At 35.3% G+C, this 16,424-nt stretch overlaps 2 protein-coding genes across 2 annotated transcripts; both read left to right on the top strand.

Moving 5' to 3' along the window:
- The first annotated feature begins 1,112 nt into the window (after positions 1 to 1,112).
- Positions 1,113 to 4,871, top strand: LOC108221142 (uncharacterized). Its single transcript, XM_064093302.1, has one exon. It carries the CDS (start codon positions 1,584 to 1,586, stop codon positions 4,764 to 4,766), a length of 3,183 nt encoding a protein of 1,060 aa, XP_063949372.1. The 5' UTR covers positions 1,113 to 1,583; the 3' UTR covers positions 4,767 to 4,871.
- A 3,712-nt stretch (positions 4,872 to 8,583) lies between these two features.
- LOC108223127 (pleiotropic drug resistance protein 1) lies at positions 8,584 to 16,269 on the top strand. The gene is made up of 23 exons (XM_017397224.2): positions 8,584 to 9,157; positions 9,288 to 9,408; positions 9,486 to 9,574; positions 9,705 to 9,789; positions 9,865 to 10,024; positions 10,125 to 10,201; positions 10,542 to 10,595; positions 10,685 to 10,775; positions 10,874 to 11,175; positions 11,279 to 11,560; positions 11,675 to 11,991; positions 12,087 to 12,247; positions 12,330 to 12,433; positions 12,542 to 12,698; positions 12,782 to 12,948; positions 13,058 to 13,390; positions 13,593 to 13,883; positions 13,970 to 14,053; positions 14,155 to 14,288; positions 14,408 to 14,635; positions 14,729 to 14,900; positions 15,221 to 15,475; positions 15,787 to 16,269. The coding sequence occupies exons 1-23, from the start codon at positions 8,790 to 8,792 to the stop codon at positions 16,048 to 16,050; spliced, it is 4,296 nt and encodes a 1,431-aa protein (XP_017252713.1). The 5' UTR covers positions 8,584 to 8,789; the 3' UTR covers positions 16,051 to 16,269.
- The last annotated feature ends 155 nt before the right edge of the window (positions 16,270 to 16,424 follow it).

The raw sequence follows: 16,424 nt of genomic DNA, 5'->3' as shown, positions 1-16,424 counted from the left end.
ACTCCCTATATTCATTCCCTATTATTATAATAATATTAAATTTAAACAACTTTGGTGTGGAGGAGAGAGGGAAATGATGTGGAAAAGAGAGAGAAATGAATATTTTAATGATAAAAATAGTTTAGGAGTAGCTAGCATATTCTAAAAATAAGGAAGGGGAAGCTTGTGCTAGTGATTTAGCACATCACTAGCATAGTGTTGGAATGCAATTTTATCCCATATTCCCTATTTTTGGATTTAAGACTTATTTAGCACACCTATTGGACTTGCTCTGACATAGCTTAATGTAGAGTACTTTTTACTAGGGGTGAGCGTGGTTCGGTTCGGGGCGGTTTTAAGATAAAACCGGAACCGGAACCGTGAATTTTCGGTTTTTAAAATTAAAAACCGAAACCGCAACCGAACTGTCGGATCGGTTTCGGTTTCAAAAACCTCGGTTCGGTTTTAGTCGGTTAGGTTTCGGTTATAAAACCGCAAGAAATGAGAAAAAGGAAAAAAAATTACGTATTAAATCTTTAAAAATTATTTTACAACATTAAAAATTATCTCTTTGTATCTTTAAGGTATTAGATCGATGAAAGAGTCCAAAGGTGAGTCTATGATTTTGATTGCATGTTTCGTACTACTCTTTTGAATAAAATCTAAGGTATGTAAAAAAAATCGAACCTAAATCAAGTATTCTCCGACCTATACCAAACTATAATCTAAATTTTATATATTACTTAATTACTGTTCATGATATATTTATATAAATATATGTATATATTATCTTGATACACACTTGTATATATGTACATGTGTAAATATATTTATATATTTATATTTATATATGTATTATAATTTATAAATAATATTTATTTATTTATTTTAAATAATCGGTTCGGTTCGGTTTATTTCGGTTCGGGTTTAATCTAAAACCGGAACCGCAATCATTAGAATCGGTTCGGTTTTTTAATTTGCGGTTTCGGTTCGGTGCGATTTTATACGGTTCGATTTTCATCGGTTTTTAACGGTTTCGGTTCGGTTTCAGTTTCAATTCGGTTTTTGGCTCACCCCTACTTTTTACTCTGATGACATTGGTCAACAACCAAACTGAAGACTTGAGAACCTACTACAACCTCTGCATATCACGCGCCATTGTCTTAAAAATTGCTCGACAATCACTTGCTAACTGTAATAATAATTTACTCTTTTCTAACTTCAACTTCACACTTCTATCTCTAACATTCTTGCTCCCGTTCAAGATCTGATTGCTCCTGCCAAAAACCTCCACAGTGCCACTAAACAAAACCCCATTTCAGGTTTGCCTTTTTTATTTTACTTTAGTATAGATTTATAGATACACATGTTTCTTGTTATATATTTGAGCTTGAATCTGAATCTTGTGCATTAAAGTTCGTTTCTTTATGACTATTTGTCATGGTTTTATAGTGAAGTTTAGTGATTTTTAATTCTTGATTTTGGGTGATTAAAGATTAAAAATTTGATTTTTTTGTGTTGAGATCATTTGGGTGTTCAAGATTTATGTTTTTGTTAGTGGGTATTTGAGGGTTTTGAAAGATAGTGATTGGTTTTGGATTTGTATGTGTATGAGGATGAGGGATCATGGGTGGAATGTATTTGGGGGGTTGTTTATGTGCATTGCATTTGCAAGTGCTTACTATGCAGAAGGGGGTTTTGAGACTAAAAGTGGTGTTACTATGACCTATGATTATGATCGAATCGATGAGGTGAAGAAAGCATGTGGTTTTGTATTGAATGATGCTTCTGAGTTGAAACCGGATGATAATAGGATATATAGCATTAAGCAAGAACTTTCTTTTTTGAATGGGGATTGGTGGCAAGAATCGAATGGGGCTCCGTTGATGCCGTTTGATAGTAGAGATCAGCCGGAGGTCTCGTTGGATGAACAATCTCCTTTGCATTTGACTTCATTTTGGGTAACTGATGTTGACCGTGCTCACAAGTCCAAAAAGTCTGTTAGCGTTAATGGGTTTCTGCAGATGGGCATAACCCTAGAGAACTTATTTATGGATAAACCGGATGAGAGAAATCCTCATTTTGACATATGGCCTGGTCATTCTCAGCTTTTGGTTTCTTTTCAAGGGATTTACACAGAATCAAAAGAAAACGATGGGGAAAGAGTTATGTGTTTGTTGGGGGAGACTATGCTGCCTGCTCGGCACCTTGACCCGTCAGATCCATGGGAGTGGGTAAGGGTTTCTGGATATACAAATCAGCCACCTCTTTTGCAAGATGATCAAGTTTTACTTGTTCTTCGCTATCCAAAGAAAATAAGTTTGACTAATAGGGCTGTCCGTGGTAGCATGAAAAGTCAACATCTGAAATCGAATCCCAAGTTTTTTGATGAAGTTCATATTTCTTCGTGGCTGGGTATGTCAGCAGAGTATGAGTTTGGCTCCGAAAAATTAGTCTCTAAAGCTTGCAGTCCCTATCCATATAAAGACAATGCTGTAAACAGTGGTATTGATATATATAAAGGAGTTAACTTCTGTTCAATTCTAGATAGATTTACTCGTGGAGAAAGTTTTACCATAGTTCCAAACTGGAGATGCAATGGGACAGATGCTTTCTGTACCAAGTTAGGTCCATTTATGTCTAGTAAAGAGATTAAAGACACTGATGGGAGCTTTAAAAATGTAAGGCTCGCTCTTCAGGATCTTCGATGCGAGAAAGAAACTTTGCTGGGAAATGTTAACTCCAACAGAGTCTCTGCAGTGTTTCGAGCTATTCCTCCATTAGAGAATAAATTCACTGCAACACAGAGGACTGGGCTTGATAACTTGACTCTTTCTGCTGAAGGAATTTGGAAATCTTCTAGTGGCCAACTTTGCATGGTTGGTTGCCTTGGATTTGTAGATACAGAAGGCCGCAGTTGTGATTCTCGGATCTGTTTATATGTTCCTCTCTCATTTTCTATAAAGCAAAGAAGCATTATTGTTGGGACTATTTCAAGCATCAAGGCAAACAACGGATCCTATTTCCCCTTGTCGTTTGAAAAGCTGATTCGACCTGCGGAACTGTGGAATCAATATGCCGCATCTCATCCATCATATAGTTACTCCAAAATTGATTCCGCAGGGATATTGCTGGAGAAAAATGAGCCTTTTAGCTTTGGGACTAGAATCAAGAAATCACTACTGAAATTCCCAAAATTGGAAGGCACAGAGTCGCGCCTCGAAAGTCTTTCTCTTCTTTCAGAAGATCTAACTCTCCAAGTTTCTGCTTTTCCAGATCCAGTCCCGCGTTCTCTTCCACAAAAGACTAACATCCAATTGGATATTCTTTCCCTTGGTTCTTTATTTGGGCGCTACTGGTCTTCAAGGAATAATACCAGAGCAGAGGACGAGGCTCCCTACCATGCCAAGGCTGAATACACTGAAAAACAGCTGCTCCTGAATGTATCAGCTCAACTGGGTATTGATGGGAAGTCCTACCACAATTTTTCAATGATTTTTCTTGAAGGCCTTTACAATCCTCTTGTTGGAAAGATGTATCTTATCGGTTGTAGGGATGTTCGAGCCACATGGAAGATTCTTTTTGATAGCATGGACCTTGAGGCTGGTTTAGATTGTTTAGTTGAAGTAGTTGTGTCATATCCTCCTACAACAGCCCGATGGCTGGTCAATCCAACAGCTAAGATTTCTATATCCAGCCAACGGAATGAGGATGATCCACTGTATTTTAGTCCAGTCAAGCTACAAACAACACCTATAATGTACAGAAGGCAAAGAGAAGACATCTTCTCTCGCCAAGGAGTGGAAGGAATCCTCCGCGTTCTTACACTTTCAGTGGCAATTGCTTGTGTTTTAAGCCAGCTTTTCTACATCAATGATAATGTCGAATCTGTTCCTTACATATCTCTGGTCATGTTAGGCATCCAAGCTATTGGGTACAGTCTTCCATTGGTCACTGGTGTGGAAGCTCTCTTCCAGAAGAAGGCTTCTGAATCTTATGAAAGCACATCTTATGACTTCGAAACTAGTCAATGGGTCCGTGCAATTGATTATACTGTAAAGATTCTTGTTCTGGTTGCTTTTTCCCTCACTCTTAGACTCTGTCAGAAGGTGTATAGATCTCGAGTCAGACTTCTTTCAAGAAGTCCTGATGAACCTCATCGTGTCCCAAGTGACAATCGTGTAATTATCGGCACCCTTATTGTTCATATATTTGGGTATGTAAGTGTTCTTATAATCCATTTTGTAAACAAGAATCAGAAGCCCATACAAAACACACAGTATACGGATTCCACACGGAATCATATACTATCAGCTTGGGAAACTGAACTTGAGGAGTACGCGGGGCTTGTCCAAGATCTATTTTTGTTTCCACAGGTACTTGCTAACATAATGTGGCAGATTAATTGTAGACCACTTAGGAAATTTTATTTTATCGGGATGACAGTTGTGAGACTCCTGCCTCATATCTATGATTCCTTGAGGTCTCCTGAACCAAATCCTTACTTCCCTGAAGAGTACGAATTTGTGAACCCAAATCTTGACTTTTACTCTAAAGTTGGCGACATAGCAATACCCTTTTTAGCAGTTCTTCTAGCGTTTGCAGTCTACGTTCAGCAGCGATGGAATTATGAGAAGCTCAGCCAGGCCCTTACTTTTGGCCAGTTTAAGCTTCTACCATCAAGATCGCAAGTGTATGAAAGGTTGCCTTCCATATCATACGAGTCCGAACTTGTTTCCACTGCCACCCGAGATCCTGTACAGAAAAAAGACCACGAAGATGAATGAGTAAGATCCCTTTCATTTATATATACAGGACTTACCAAAAAAGATTTTCTTTCATTCATTTGTGAACAATTCTGGAATTGTAATGCAGATAAGATTATTTTTTTACTGTCTTCTGTTATTTCATGTCTAGAGTTGAACTGACACGGTACTATACTAGTATGTTAAATCCAAGTATAAAATATGAGCTGGATTTTGTGGTCCGTTATGAGAGCTTGTTTTGCAACTGGTAAACCCATATGAACTACTATGAACTTGTGATTGTTAGATAAGAATATGTAGCTCAGGTGGCCTATATATCTAATTTTTGATTCTCGCTCACACATTATTTACGTATATTTGTCGGAACAGATACTCATTTTTTAGACATCCTCGACATATTTGCCTATTTTATGATGTTCTAATTTGGCATATATATCGTGGTAGATCCTTACTCTTGATAACAATTTATCAAGAGCTCGAGAGTTTATAGTTCCTGCTAAGGATGTATTCTGGCCGGTTTTTTATGTTATCTTTTGACACGCATGTTGAGACTCCTGTAAACAGTATAATTCTATGATATTTTTTTATTTCAAAAAATTAAAAATTGAAAAAACATAATGGAACTATATATTATCGGAGCCTCGAAATGTGTGCAAATAGCTAAACAACTTGGTTGGATGGAGGGAGTAATTTTTTTACACCCGGAAAACGGAAAATTTGAGAAGAGATGAGACGGCCGGGCCAACGGGGGACCTCCATGCTCCTCGCTTGGATGGGTCTGTGCAATTTAGTCCACAACTGCTGGGGTCGTTGCTTGATTAACCATGCCGCGTCTAGAAAGGTCAAACAAATGACGTGAGTACCTCAACACTGAAGGCTCTATCAAGTTAAAAACAGTGGTGGGCTGTGGGCACCGGCAGTTTGGATGATAACGACGGCCGGGAAATCGGAGTGAAAGTTACGAGAATGAGTATTCTAAAGTAATGATTTACCTTCAACTGGGTTTTAGTTTTATTTCATATCAAAAATTGCTAATTCAAATATCAACATGTAGATTCATGATTTTGATATTCGAATTCCCGTGTATTTGTGTAAGTTGTAAAGTACTATTTCCGTCCCAATCATTTGTATACAAATGGTTAGGACACCGAGAAAAATAGTAAAAAATGAGTAAAGTTAGATGAAAAGTAGGTAAAGGGGACTCATTTATTTTTAATAATAGATTTGGGATAGTGGAGGAAATTAGTGGGTGTAATAGTGTTTTTAGTGTTTTTATTATTATAAAATGAAGATAGCGGAAGAAAATAGTGGGTGTAATAGTATTTTATATTATAAAAATTTACTATTTTAGGTATGTATACAATTGATGGGACGTCCAAAAAAAAACTGTATACAATTTACTGGGACGGAGGGAGTATCAACTTAACTGAGCAGATATGAGCTCGGCTATTTGTCTTATTTCTAAAAAATAAGTTAATACAGGTGATTTTGATAAGATTGGGGAAGTAAAAAAAAATAAATCCTTGAACTTATTTTAGTTTTTAAAATTTAGTTTTATAAATAATATATATTATCTCATAAGTTATAAATTACTAAAAAAATCTATTCATCTATTCAAATTGATTGGAATTTACAAGTCAAAAATTGAATTTTTTCACTAAATAGAAATGTATCTTTGCTTATAATTTTAATAATAAATAAAAGCAATTTTTTTGGTATTACTCCAAAGTCCAAACACCCGCAATAAAAAGAAGGGCCGGTTGGAAATGAGTGAAATACAAAACGATGTAATATTATATAATTTTTTTCCCACTATTTTCGTACTAAAATCAATATTCTATTAAATCATGCTATATTTTAATACAAATCTCTAAAGCAAAGAATGTGAGAAAATACGTGAAATACGTGCTCTGTAGTCAAACGAAGAGAAAGTTATTCGGCAGCCAACTAAAAATTAGCCCAATAAATTTGACAAGCAGGACAAATATTATTTGAAGATATACAAGCGTCTAAAATTTCATTATAGATGATAAAAACGGGAAACACGCACTCGTGAGTCTCGTTTGTACTATGAAGCTGTTATTTATTGCTTAACATGTGCTTTGTGTAGTTGTCTGTATACGAATGAGTTTTGCACAATGATAATTGATAAGTGATGTGGATTGTGGACAATCGACAATTTTTGTGGTGATACCAAGCTCGAATAAATATGTGAGGTTTTGAATTCTCATGTTTATGGAATTCAAGGTGTTACAATTTTGTATTTAACATATGATTAAATGTTACTGAAAATTAAATTGAGTATGAAGCGGATTAAGCGGCCGTTAATGATTAAACTGATTCAAAATGATGTTGATTAGCTAGTTTCTAATTTAAAATATTAATTAATTTCATTATATATATATATATATAAGTATATTAACAAATTAAAAAAATTAAGAATATTATAAATGTTAATTCTTACGACAACATAAATTTTATTTTTGAATATATTTTTTTTTGAAAAAAAAAATAATTCAATAATGAAAAGGCATACACATTTACAAATATAATCGAAATTGAACAAACACATGAATCATATCGTCGTTGAATCTTTCTTCCGTAAGCAACGAAGCGATTTTTTGAATACATTCTGTAATACTCTTAATATTGTTTTGAGCAATCGATGCATCACCATACAAACCTTTATCGCCTCTTACTGAAAGAGAAACCAAACAGAACGCAAAAAAAATTGAGAATTTATTGAAGAAAACAACAGATTAACTAATAATAATAAAAGATAGACAAGATTTAGACTTTTCACCGGTGAAAACTAGGGTTTTGAGAGAGAAATTTAGGCTACCAAAGTGTTATTCATTTTTTTTTGTTTTATATTAAGAATGAAAAAATATTAAGAATATTAGAAATGTTAATTCTTACCACAATATAAATTTTATTTTTGAATATATTAATATTATAATCAAAAAATTTAAAGATATATTGTTAATCCGCTTGATGACTCTCTTAAATTATTCATTTTAATTTTTGAAACTGAAATAATTCAAATTATAAAAAAACTCTATCAAACTTTTTTAATATTTCATAATTCAAATAAATTAAGATTCCATATTATATTATTATGTAATATATATTAATACAAAATTTAATTTCCGCTTTTCACAAGATTGTTATAAAAACGAAAAAAATAATGGTTAAGCTGTCATGACAAATGCAAACTTCATCGATAATAAGGACATTAGAATAATTATCCATGTTTTATCTTATAATAAAAGGATCGAAACACATAAAATTATCAAACTAAAAATTTAACAACAAATTAATTTGAATTAAAGATTTTTAATTCTATATTAATTTGTTATGTACTTATCAATTATAGATGTATTAATATATAAACATTTCAGGTAACATATTTTTTACATGTCTAAAACAATACAAACTTTTTGAATTGATTAAATATTGAATATTGCAAACCAACTTATATATATTGGAACTGAATATTTCTTCTATCTCATTAGAATTATAAAATAATGACTTTTGTACATAAAATATATTATTCTAATATATACTCATATTATAAAATATTTTTGTATGTTTTTTGCATCAGTTTGCTAAATATTATTAATGAACAATATATATAATTTTTAATTTTTATTCCAAATTTTATATTATAATTATTTTTTATATTTTCTATATTATATATTAAATAATTAAAATTAATTATTTAATTTTACACGGGCTCACAAATTATTGAGCCGGGTCTCGTTTGATCGGACTTCTAAAGAATAAACGTTAACAGAAGTCGACGTTTAAATGTCTTGAAATCACGACAATTTAAGGAAAACAGAGTCAAGCTAGAGATCTTAATACACTTTAGCATTCTAATTCTTTTACATGTTTACTTTCTTTTAACCATTTCTGTTTTTACAATTCAGTTCACCGTTCATACATAATGAATGAATCACTAGAATAGAAGTGTGTGTATAAAAACATCCTCTGCAGTTGCATGCAAAGCTAGAATTTTTCTTACAATTCAGCTGCTGCAGAATGGATGAGATTAGTCTTTTTCCAACCAGTTCAAGCATTAGATATAGCAGGAAAAAAAGTGCTGCTGGGAGTTTAAGGGCTACTAGCTCTTCAATATGGAGGGACAAAGGCATGGACATTTTTTCGAAATCTTCAGTCAGAGAGGAAGATGATGAGGAGGCTCTCAAATGGGCTTCTCTGGAGAAGCTTCCGACTTTCGATAGATTGAAGAAAGGCCTGTTGTTTGGATCACAAGGGGTTGGTTTTAGTGAAGTTGATATTGATAATCTTGGGTATGATGATAGGAGGAAACTTGTGGACAGGCTTGTTAGGGTTGCTGAAGAAGATAATGAGAAGTTCTTGCTGAAGCTCAAGAATAGAATTGACGCGTAAATGAATATTTTTTTGTTTCTTTGTTCAAATTTGTCTCTGATAGGATGGGTGCGTGAGTGTGTTTAATTATTAAATTTTTTTTACGACGTAATTATGAAGCTGAACCATCTTTGTTGATCATGTCAGAGTTGGGATTGATTTGCCCACAATAGAAGTTAGATTTGAGAATTTAAACATTGAAGCACAAGTTCATGTAGGGAGCAGAGCTTTGCCTTCTTTTGTGAACTTCAATCTTGGAATTGTTGAGGTAAGAATCATATATTGTATTTTTGGTTTCTTATTTTTTGATTATAAGAAGTTATAATCCTTAATTTTGGTCTTCAGGGTTTTCTAAACACTCTGAAAATACTTCCAAGCAGCAAGAAGCAACTAAATATTCTTCAAGATGTTAGTGGTATCCTCAAGCCTGGCAGGTGACTTACTAATGATTTATTATTGTTCTTTATTTTATTATTATTTATTGCAAGGATATTAAGTAATGACAATTGTTATGTGAAATCCAAGTGAATTCATATTTCCAAAATTTTTATGTATTTTCTGCAGAATGACATTGCTTTTAGGTCCTCCGAGTTCTGGGAAGACTACATTGTTGCTTGCTTTGGCTGGGAAGCTTGATTCCGACTTGAAGGTCGAATTCATATTAGTTATTGATCTCTACTCTTTTAGTCTCAGCAGTTTTTCACTATCCTTCTTCCAATGCCAGGTCTCCGGAAGAGTGACTTACAACGGACATGAAATGAGAGAGTTTGTGCCCCAGAGAACAGCTGCCTATATTAGCCAAAATGATTTACATATAGGAGAAATGACTGTGAGAGAAACTCTGGCTTTTTCAGCAAGATGCCAGGGGGTAGGCTCGCGCTATGGTCAGTTATGGACTATTCATTCTTACCATTCTTCTGCAGCTTATCTACTGCAGACTTTTATGGTATATTGCATGAATTTATGTTTATTGTTTGATCACAGAAATGCTGATGGAGCTGTCTAGGAGAGAAAAAGAAGCAAATATTAAGCCTGATCCTGATATCGACATCTTCATGAAGGTTTAAGATTCGTCTGTAATGCCTATAAAGTTTACTGATTTTGTTATATACCGACTACAGTCCTTTCTTGTTGTAGTAGAAATACCTAAAGTGATAACTGTAGCACAAACAACTACAATATATAATTATCCTCCATCCAAAATGCAATTTAACTTTCACTATATTGGAAAATCATCCTTGCATGTTTGTTTAGATGGTCATTTAAACTTCACCATATAACGGTCCCTCTTAACTGCGCCCCCCATCTGCATTTCCAAACTCATTAAAGACTAAAGTCATAAAATGACATCCTGATTTTTCCCTATACGATCAATGTAGTCATCGTCTTTTTGTTATTCAGGCAGCAGCAACAGTTGGCCAAGAGACTAGTGTGGTGACAGATTACGTCTTAAAGGTACCAAATTTAATTATAAAGCCTTCATAGTCACAATTCAACTGGGTAAAATATATATGCAGTAAATTGATCCTTTCATTTGAATGCAGATTTTAGGACTTGATATCTGTGCAGATACATTGGTAGGTGATAACATGATTCGAGGTATATCTGGTGGACAGCGAAAACGTGTCACAACAGGTTAAAAAATCTTAACTCGATAGAAAGAATAAAGTACATGAATTTTTCATATGTATGTTACTTTGTAGAGTAATAACCAGATTTCGGGTGAATTAAAGGTGAAATGTTGGTTGGACCATCAAGGGCTCTTTTTATGGATGAGATATCTACTGGTTTAGACAGTTCAACAACTTTTCAGATTGTCAATTCACTTAAGCACAGTGTCCACATACTGCAAGGAACTGCTCTAATATCTCTTCTGCAGCCTGCCCCTGAAACTTATGACTTGTTCGATGAAATCATGCTTCTGACAGATGGCCAAATAGTGTATCAGGGTCCTCGGGAACATATTCTTGAATTTTTTGAAACCATGGGTTTCAAATGTCCTGAAAGAAAAGGTGTTGCTGATTTTTTGCAAGAGGTATGCTGTCGACATTTTACTTCAGTCATTTAGAAAACAGGAAGCGAAAAATGTGTGTCCTCTTAACATATGAACTCACTCTGGGGAGTCTTTTTTTGTGCAGGTGACATCAAAAAAGGACCAGAAACAGTACTGGCTAAACAAAGATGAGCCGTACAGATTTGTGACAGCCAAAGAATTTTCTGAGGCTTTCCAGTCATTTCATGTTGGAATCGAAGTGGGAGATGCTCTTGCAACCTCGTTTGACAAGAGCAAAAACCATCCAGCTGCATTGACAACTGAAACGTATGGTGTTAACAAGAAGGAGCTTGTGAAAGCTTTGACTGCAAGAGAGATTTTGCTGATCAAGAGAAATTCATTTGTTTACGTATTTAGATTGGCCCAAGTGAGTTTGCAGTAGACACACAGTACACTTATTATATTGTGAAAGGTTATGTTAATATTGGTCTACTGTCTGCGTTACAACTCACAACTTTTAATCATCTTCTGACGTTTTCAGCTTAGCATAATGGCAATGATTTACATGACAGTGTTCTTCAGAACTGAATTAGACCATGACACAGTTATTGATGGAGGATTATACATGGGTGCTCTATTTTTTGCTGTGATGATGATTGTCCTGAATGGAATGGCTGAGCTAAGCGTGGTGATAGGCAAGCTTCCGGTTTTTTACAAACAAAGGGACCTTCTATTTTTTCCTCCATGGTCTTATGCTCTTCCATCATGGATTGTCAAAATACCCATAACATTGCTAGAAGTCGGATTCTGGGTAGCCATTAGTTACTATGTTATTGGATTTGATCCAAATGTTGGAAGGTAAATACAAGGAAACTCACAGACATACTCATTCATTTGAGAAACCTCGTATTTGGTCTTTGGCAGCATGATAAAGAGAATAATTCTTGATGCAGATTCATTAAACATTTCCTAGTACTCGTGCTCATAGGTCAGGTAGCTTCCGCATTGTTCCAGACTACAGGGGCAGTTGGTAGGAATATGGTTCTTGCTAACACATATGGCGGATTTGTCTTTCTTGTCATTCTAGTGCTTGGTGGATTTATGCTTACACGAGGTATGTAGTATCAACCAAATACCAAGTTTTAAACGTATTTGACACAGGTCAATGCTGCTTCTAATACGAGACAGTACTACAGGGGACATAGGAGACTGGTGGATATGGGCTTACTATATTTCACCAGTTATGTACGCGATGAATTCAATTTCAGTAAACGAATTCCTGGGGCATAAGTGGAGCCATGTAAGTTTCGTACTATATAATATCTGCTAATCTTTACTCTCTTGTGTTATCCCATTTATACTTATTAAATATAACCTGAGGTTTTTTTTATCATATCCATTGTCATAGTTAACTGGAAATGGTACTGAGACGCTGGGAGTCGCAGTCTTAAAGTCTAAAGGGTTCTTCCCACATACACGCTGGTACTGGATAGGGATCGGAGCACTGACTATAAGCGTTGTTTTACTCAATCTAACCTACACACTGGCACTTGCTGTTCTTAACCGTGAGTAGTCATAACATCTTCAAATTTTAAGAGAAGTAACAAAATTAGGAGGTATTCTTATAATTTTTCCTTCAACTCTGCAGCTTTGGGAAAACTTCGTGCTGTTGTTGTGGAGGCGGGAAATACTGAACAAGATGGGACTGAATTATCAGAATCGACCAATCAGAACCAGAAAAAGGGAATGATTCTTCCGTTTGAACCATATTCCCTTACTTTTGATGATATCAAATATTCTGTTGACATGCCAAAGGTGATTACACAGCATAGCGGTGTTTAAACATGTTTAATTTGATATTTTATTAGAATGTCCTAGTGCACTCCTAATATAAGGGCCTAACATTTGACATGTACTAATGAAGGAAATGAAGGAGCAAGGGGTTGGTGAAGATAAATTGTTGCTTCTGAAGGGAGTATCGGGAGCATTCAGACCAGGTGTTCTCACAGCTCTGATGGGGGTCAGTGGTGCTGGTAAAACAACTCTTATGGATGTGCTGGCGGGGAGAAAAACTGGTGGATACATAACGGGAGACATTACAGTTTCAGGGTACACGAAAAAGCAGGAAACTTTTGCTCGCATATCTGGATACTGTGAGCAGAATGACATCCACTCGCCTCATGTAACTGTCTATGAGTCCTTGCTCTACTCAGCCTGGCTACGATTGCCTGTAGAAGTCGATTCTGAGAAAAGGAAGGTATGTATATCTGGAGTTGTTTCATACTTGGCTGATGATTTGGTATTTAAAAAAGAGACCTTTCCTTACTTGGCTAATGATTTTATCACGCTATACTTTGGTCTTTTATTTTCTGTATAGTGAGTCTTCTAAGTAGTGGATGGTAATAGACTTGATACAAGCGCATCAAGAAAATATATAATGTTTTTGGTCATATTTGCAGTTGTTTGTAGATGAAGTCCTGGAACTGGTAGAGTTGAATTTATTGAAGGATGCACTTGTCGGATTGCCTGCTGTTGATGGTCTCTCCACTGAACAGCGCAAAAGACTCACAATTGCAGTTGAGCTGGTAGCAAACCCCTCCATCATTTTCATGGATGAACCAACTTCAGGATTAGATGCAAGAGCTGCAGCAATCGTGATGAGAACCGTTAGAAATACTGTGGACACCGGAAGGACAGTTGTCTGCACCATCCATCAGCCAAGCATTGACATATTTGAAGCATTCGATGAGGTGAAAACTATTTATAGATGCATTGTATTAGCAAGCTTCCCTTATTCATAGAGATGTACTAAAAGCTATTAAAACATGGGTTGCAGCTTTTCCTCATGAAACGAGGAGGACAGGAGATATATGTTGGACCACTGGGTCATCGTTCTTGTGAACTAATCCGTTACTTTGAGGTGAGATGCATAGAACAAGAGATAAAGCTACTAAATTTATTTATATTATTGCTCAGAATAATTGACGGAGTTCTAAAATGCAAACTTTTTTCCTGAAAAAGTCTATTGAAGGAGTAAGTAAAATCAAAGACGGATATAATCCAGCGACCTGGATGCTAGAGGTTACAAGCCCTGCTCAAGAAATGGCTCTGGGGGTTGATTTCACAGAAATGTACAGAAATTCTGATTTGTATAGGTAGGTCAAATGATTCACATTCAAGATAATTTCTTGTTCTCTGGTAGATACTGGACTGATGTTTCATACCTCAAGTTCTTAAATTTCTGATAGAAGTTCAAATTATGTACACAATGCAGGAGAAACAAAGAACTTATTAAAGAGTTAAGCACACCTTGTCCTGGTTCAAAGGATCTCTATTTTCCAACTCAATTCTCACAACCTTTTATTACTCAATGCGTGGCTTGCCTGTGGAAGCAACGATGCTCTTACTGGCGAAACACATCTTATACTGCAGTAAGGTTCATCTTTGCAGCAGCCATTGCTACCGTTTTTGGGTCAATATTTTGGGACCTTGGTACACAAACGTAAGTTAAAACATTAGATTTCATATAATTAAACTACTTAAATTGTGTGATCCATCTAGACATGATCACTAAAGGTAAAGATATATATTACAGGGAAAAGAGGCAAGATCTCAGTAATGCAATGGGCTCTATGTATGCCGCCTGTCTCTTTCTAGGGATCGAGAATGCCATGGCAGCCCAACCAGTGGTGGCCGTAGAAAGAACAGTATTCTACAGAGAAAGGGCAGCGGGAATGTATTCAGCCTTGCCTTATGCTGTTGGACAGGTTAGCGATTGTCTTGCATTTCAAAACTTGACGATCGGAAAAAACATATACAAAATTATGCGCCTGTTTGGTTAGCAGAAGCAGCTTCTGGCTTCTGCTTTTATTGATCCTTTTGTGTAAATAAGTAGAAGCATTTTTAAGAAGTTGAGAATGCTAGTTTTCTCTCACAATTTCTACTTCTTTTCCAAACACTTTATTAACTTATTTACCTCTCACTTCTACTCCACTTCTTTAATTTAAAAAGAAGTCACTTCTTTTAAGTTAACTCAAGCAGCCACATATACTTTGCACATCTTATCTCCATCCTCCTTAATTTGCAGGTTCTGGTTGAAGTACCTTACATAATGGCACAGGCTGGAATTTACGGCATTATTGTCTATTCAATGATTGGTTTCAAATGGACAGTAGTTAAATTCCTTTGGTATGTATACTTCATGTTCTTCACATTTCTATACTTCACGTTTTACGGCATGCTGTCTGTGGCTTTGACTCCCAATGCCGACATTGCTTCTATTGTCGCTGCTGCATTCTATGCACTATGGAATCTCTTTTCAGGATTCATGATCCCCCGGCCTGTAAGTTGATAACATACACTCCTTCTATTTCATTCAACTGATACTCCCTCCGTCTCATTTAATTCTATACGTTCACTATTTGGCACACACTTTAATGCTCCTGTTAAATATAGCTCTATAACTTATTTTTAAGATTTTCTTCTTTATATAAAAAGTTAATATTTTCAAAAAATCTTGAAAATAAATTATAGAATTATACTTTAGAGGAACATTAAAGTGCGGACCGCGTCCCCTGCGTATCCAACTTAGGGGGGTGTAGGAAGTATGAGTAGTAGTACATTATCTAAGAAGAGCAATTTTCCTTATGACAGAGCATGCCTGTGTGGTGGAGATGGTATTCTTGGGCATGTCCGCTTGCTTTTACCCTGTACGGATTAATTGCATCTCAATTCGGTGACATTGATGACAAGATCCTTAGCGACACAAATACGACTGTAAAGGACTATATTGAAGACTACTTTGGTTTTAAACATGAAAATGTCTGGTTAGCAGCATCTGCAGTCGCTGGATTTTCAATATTTTTCGCATTTATGTTTGCTTTAGGTATAAAGACATTAAACTTTCAAAAGAGGTAAAATGCTGATAGATCCCATACTCAAATTTGTCTTTGAACGATGTTATAAACCGGAAATAAGGAACTTCAAACTAAACAGTTTAGGTTCAGTTTAGATTGTATTTAGAGTTAGCTTATATATTCTTTAGCCCTTCACAGTATGTATCAGTTTTGAACACACAAAACTCCTGAAAAAACTATGTAAATTGTATGTTTGAACCTTTTCTGCAGTTTATCTTTCCATATTACCTCAAGGAATGATGTGTCTGCAAATGTTTAATGCAGATGGTATCAATTGAATTTCATTTTTTGCTAACAAAGAAGTGAAACAGATATGCATCAGCTGACATGCAATAACAATTATTAGACAAAATACTCTTATAGAAAAACAGACAA

The sequence above is a fragment of the Daucus carota genome, chromosome 5 (genome assembly GCF_001625215.2).
Source record: "Daucus carota subsp. sativus chromosome 5, DH1 v3.0, whole genome shotgun sequence".
In the NCBI taxonomy this organism is placed as follows: Eukaryota; Viridiplantae; Streptophyta; class Magnoliopsida; order Apiales; family Apiaceae; genus Daucus; species Daucus carota.
This window is presented reverse-complemented; position numbering and strand designations above follow the sequence as displayed.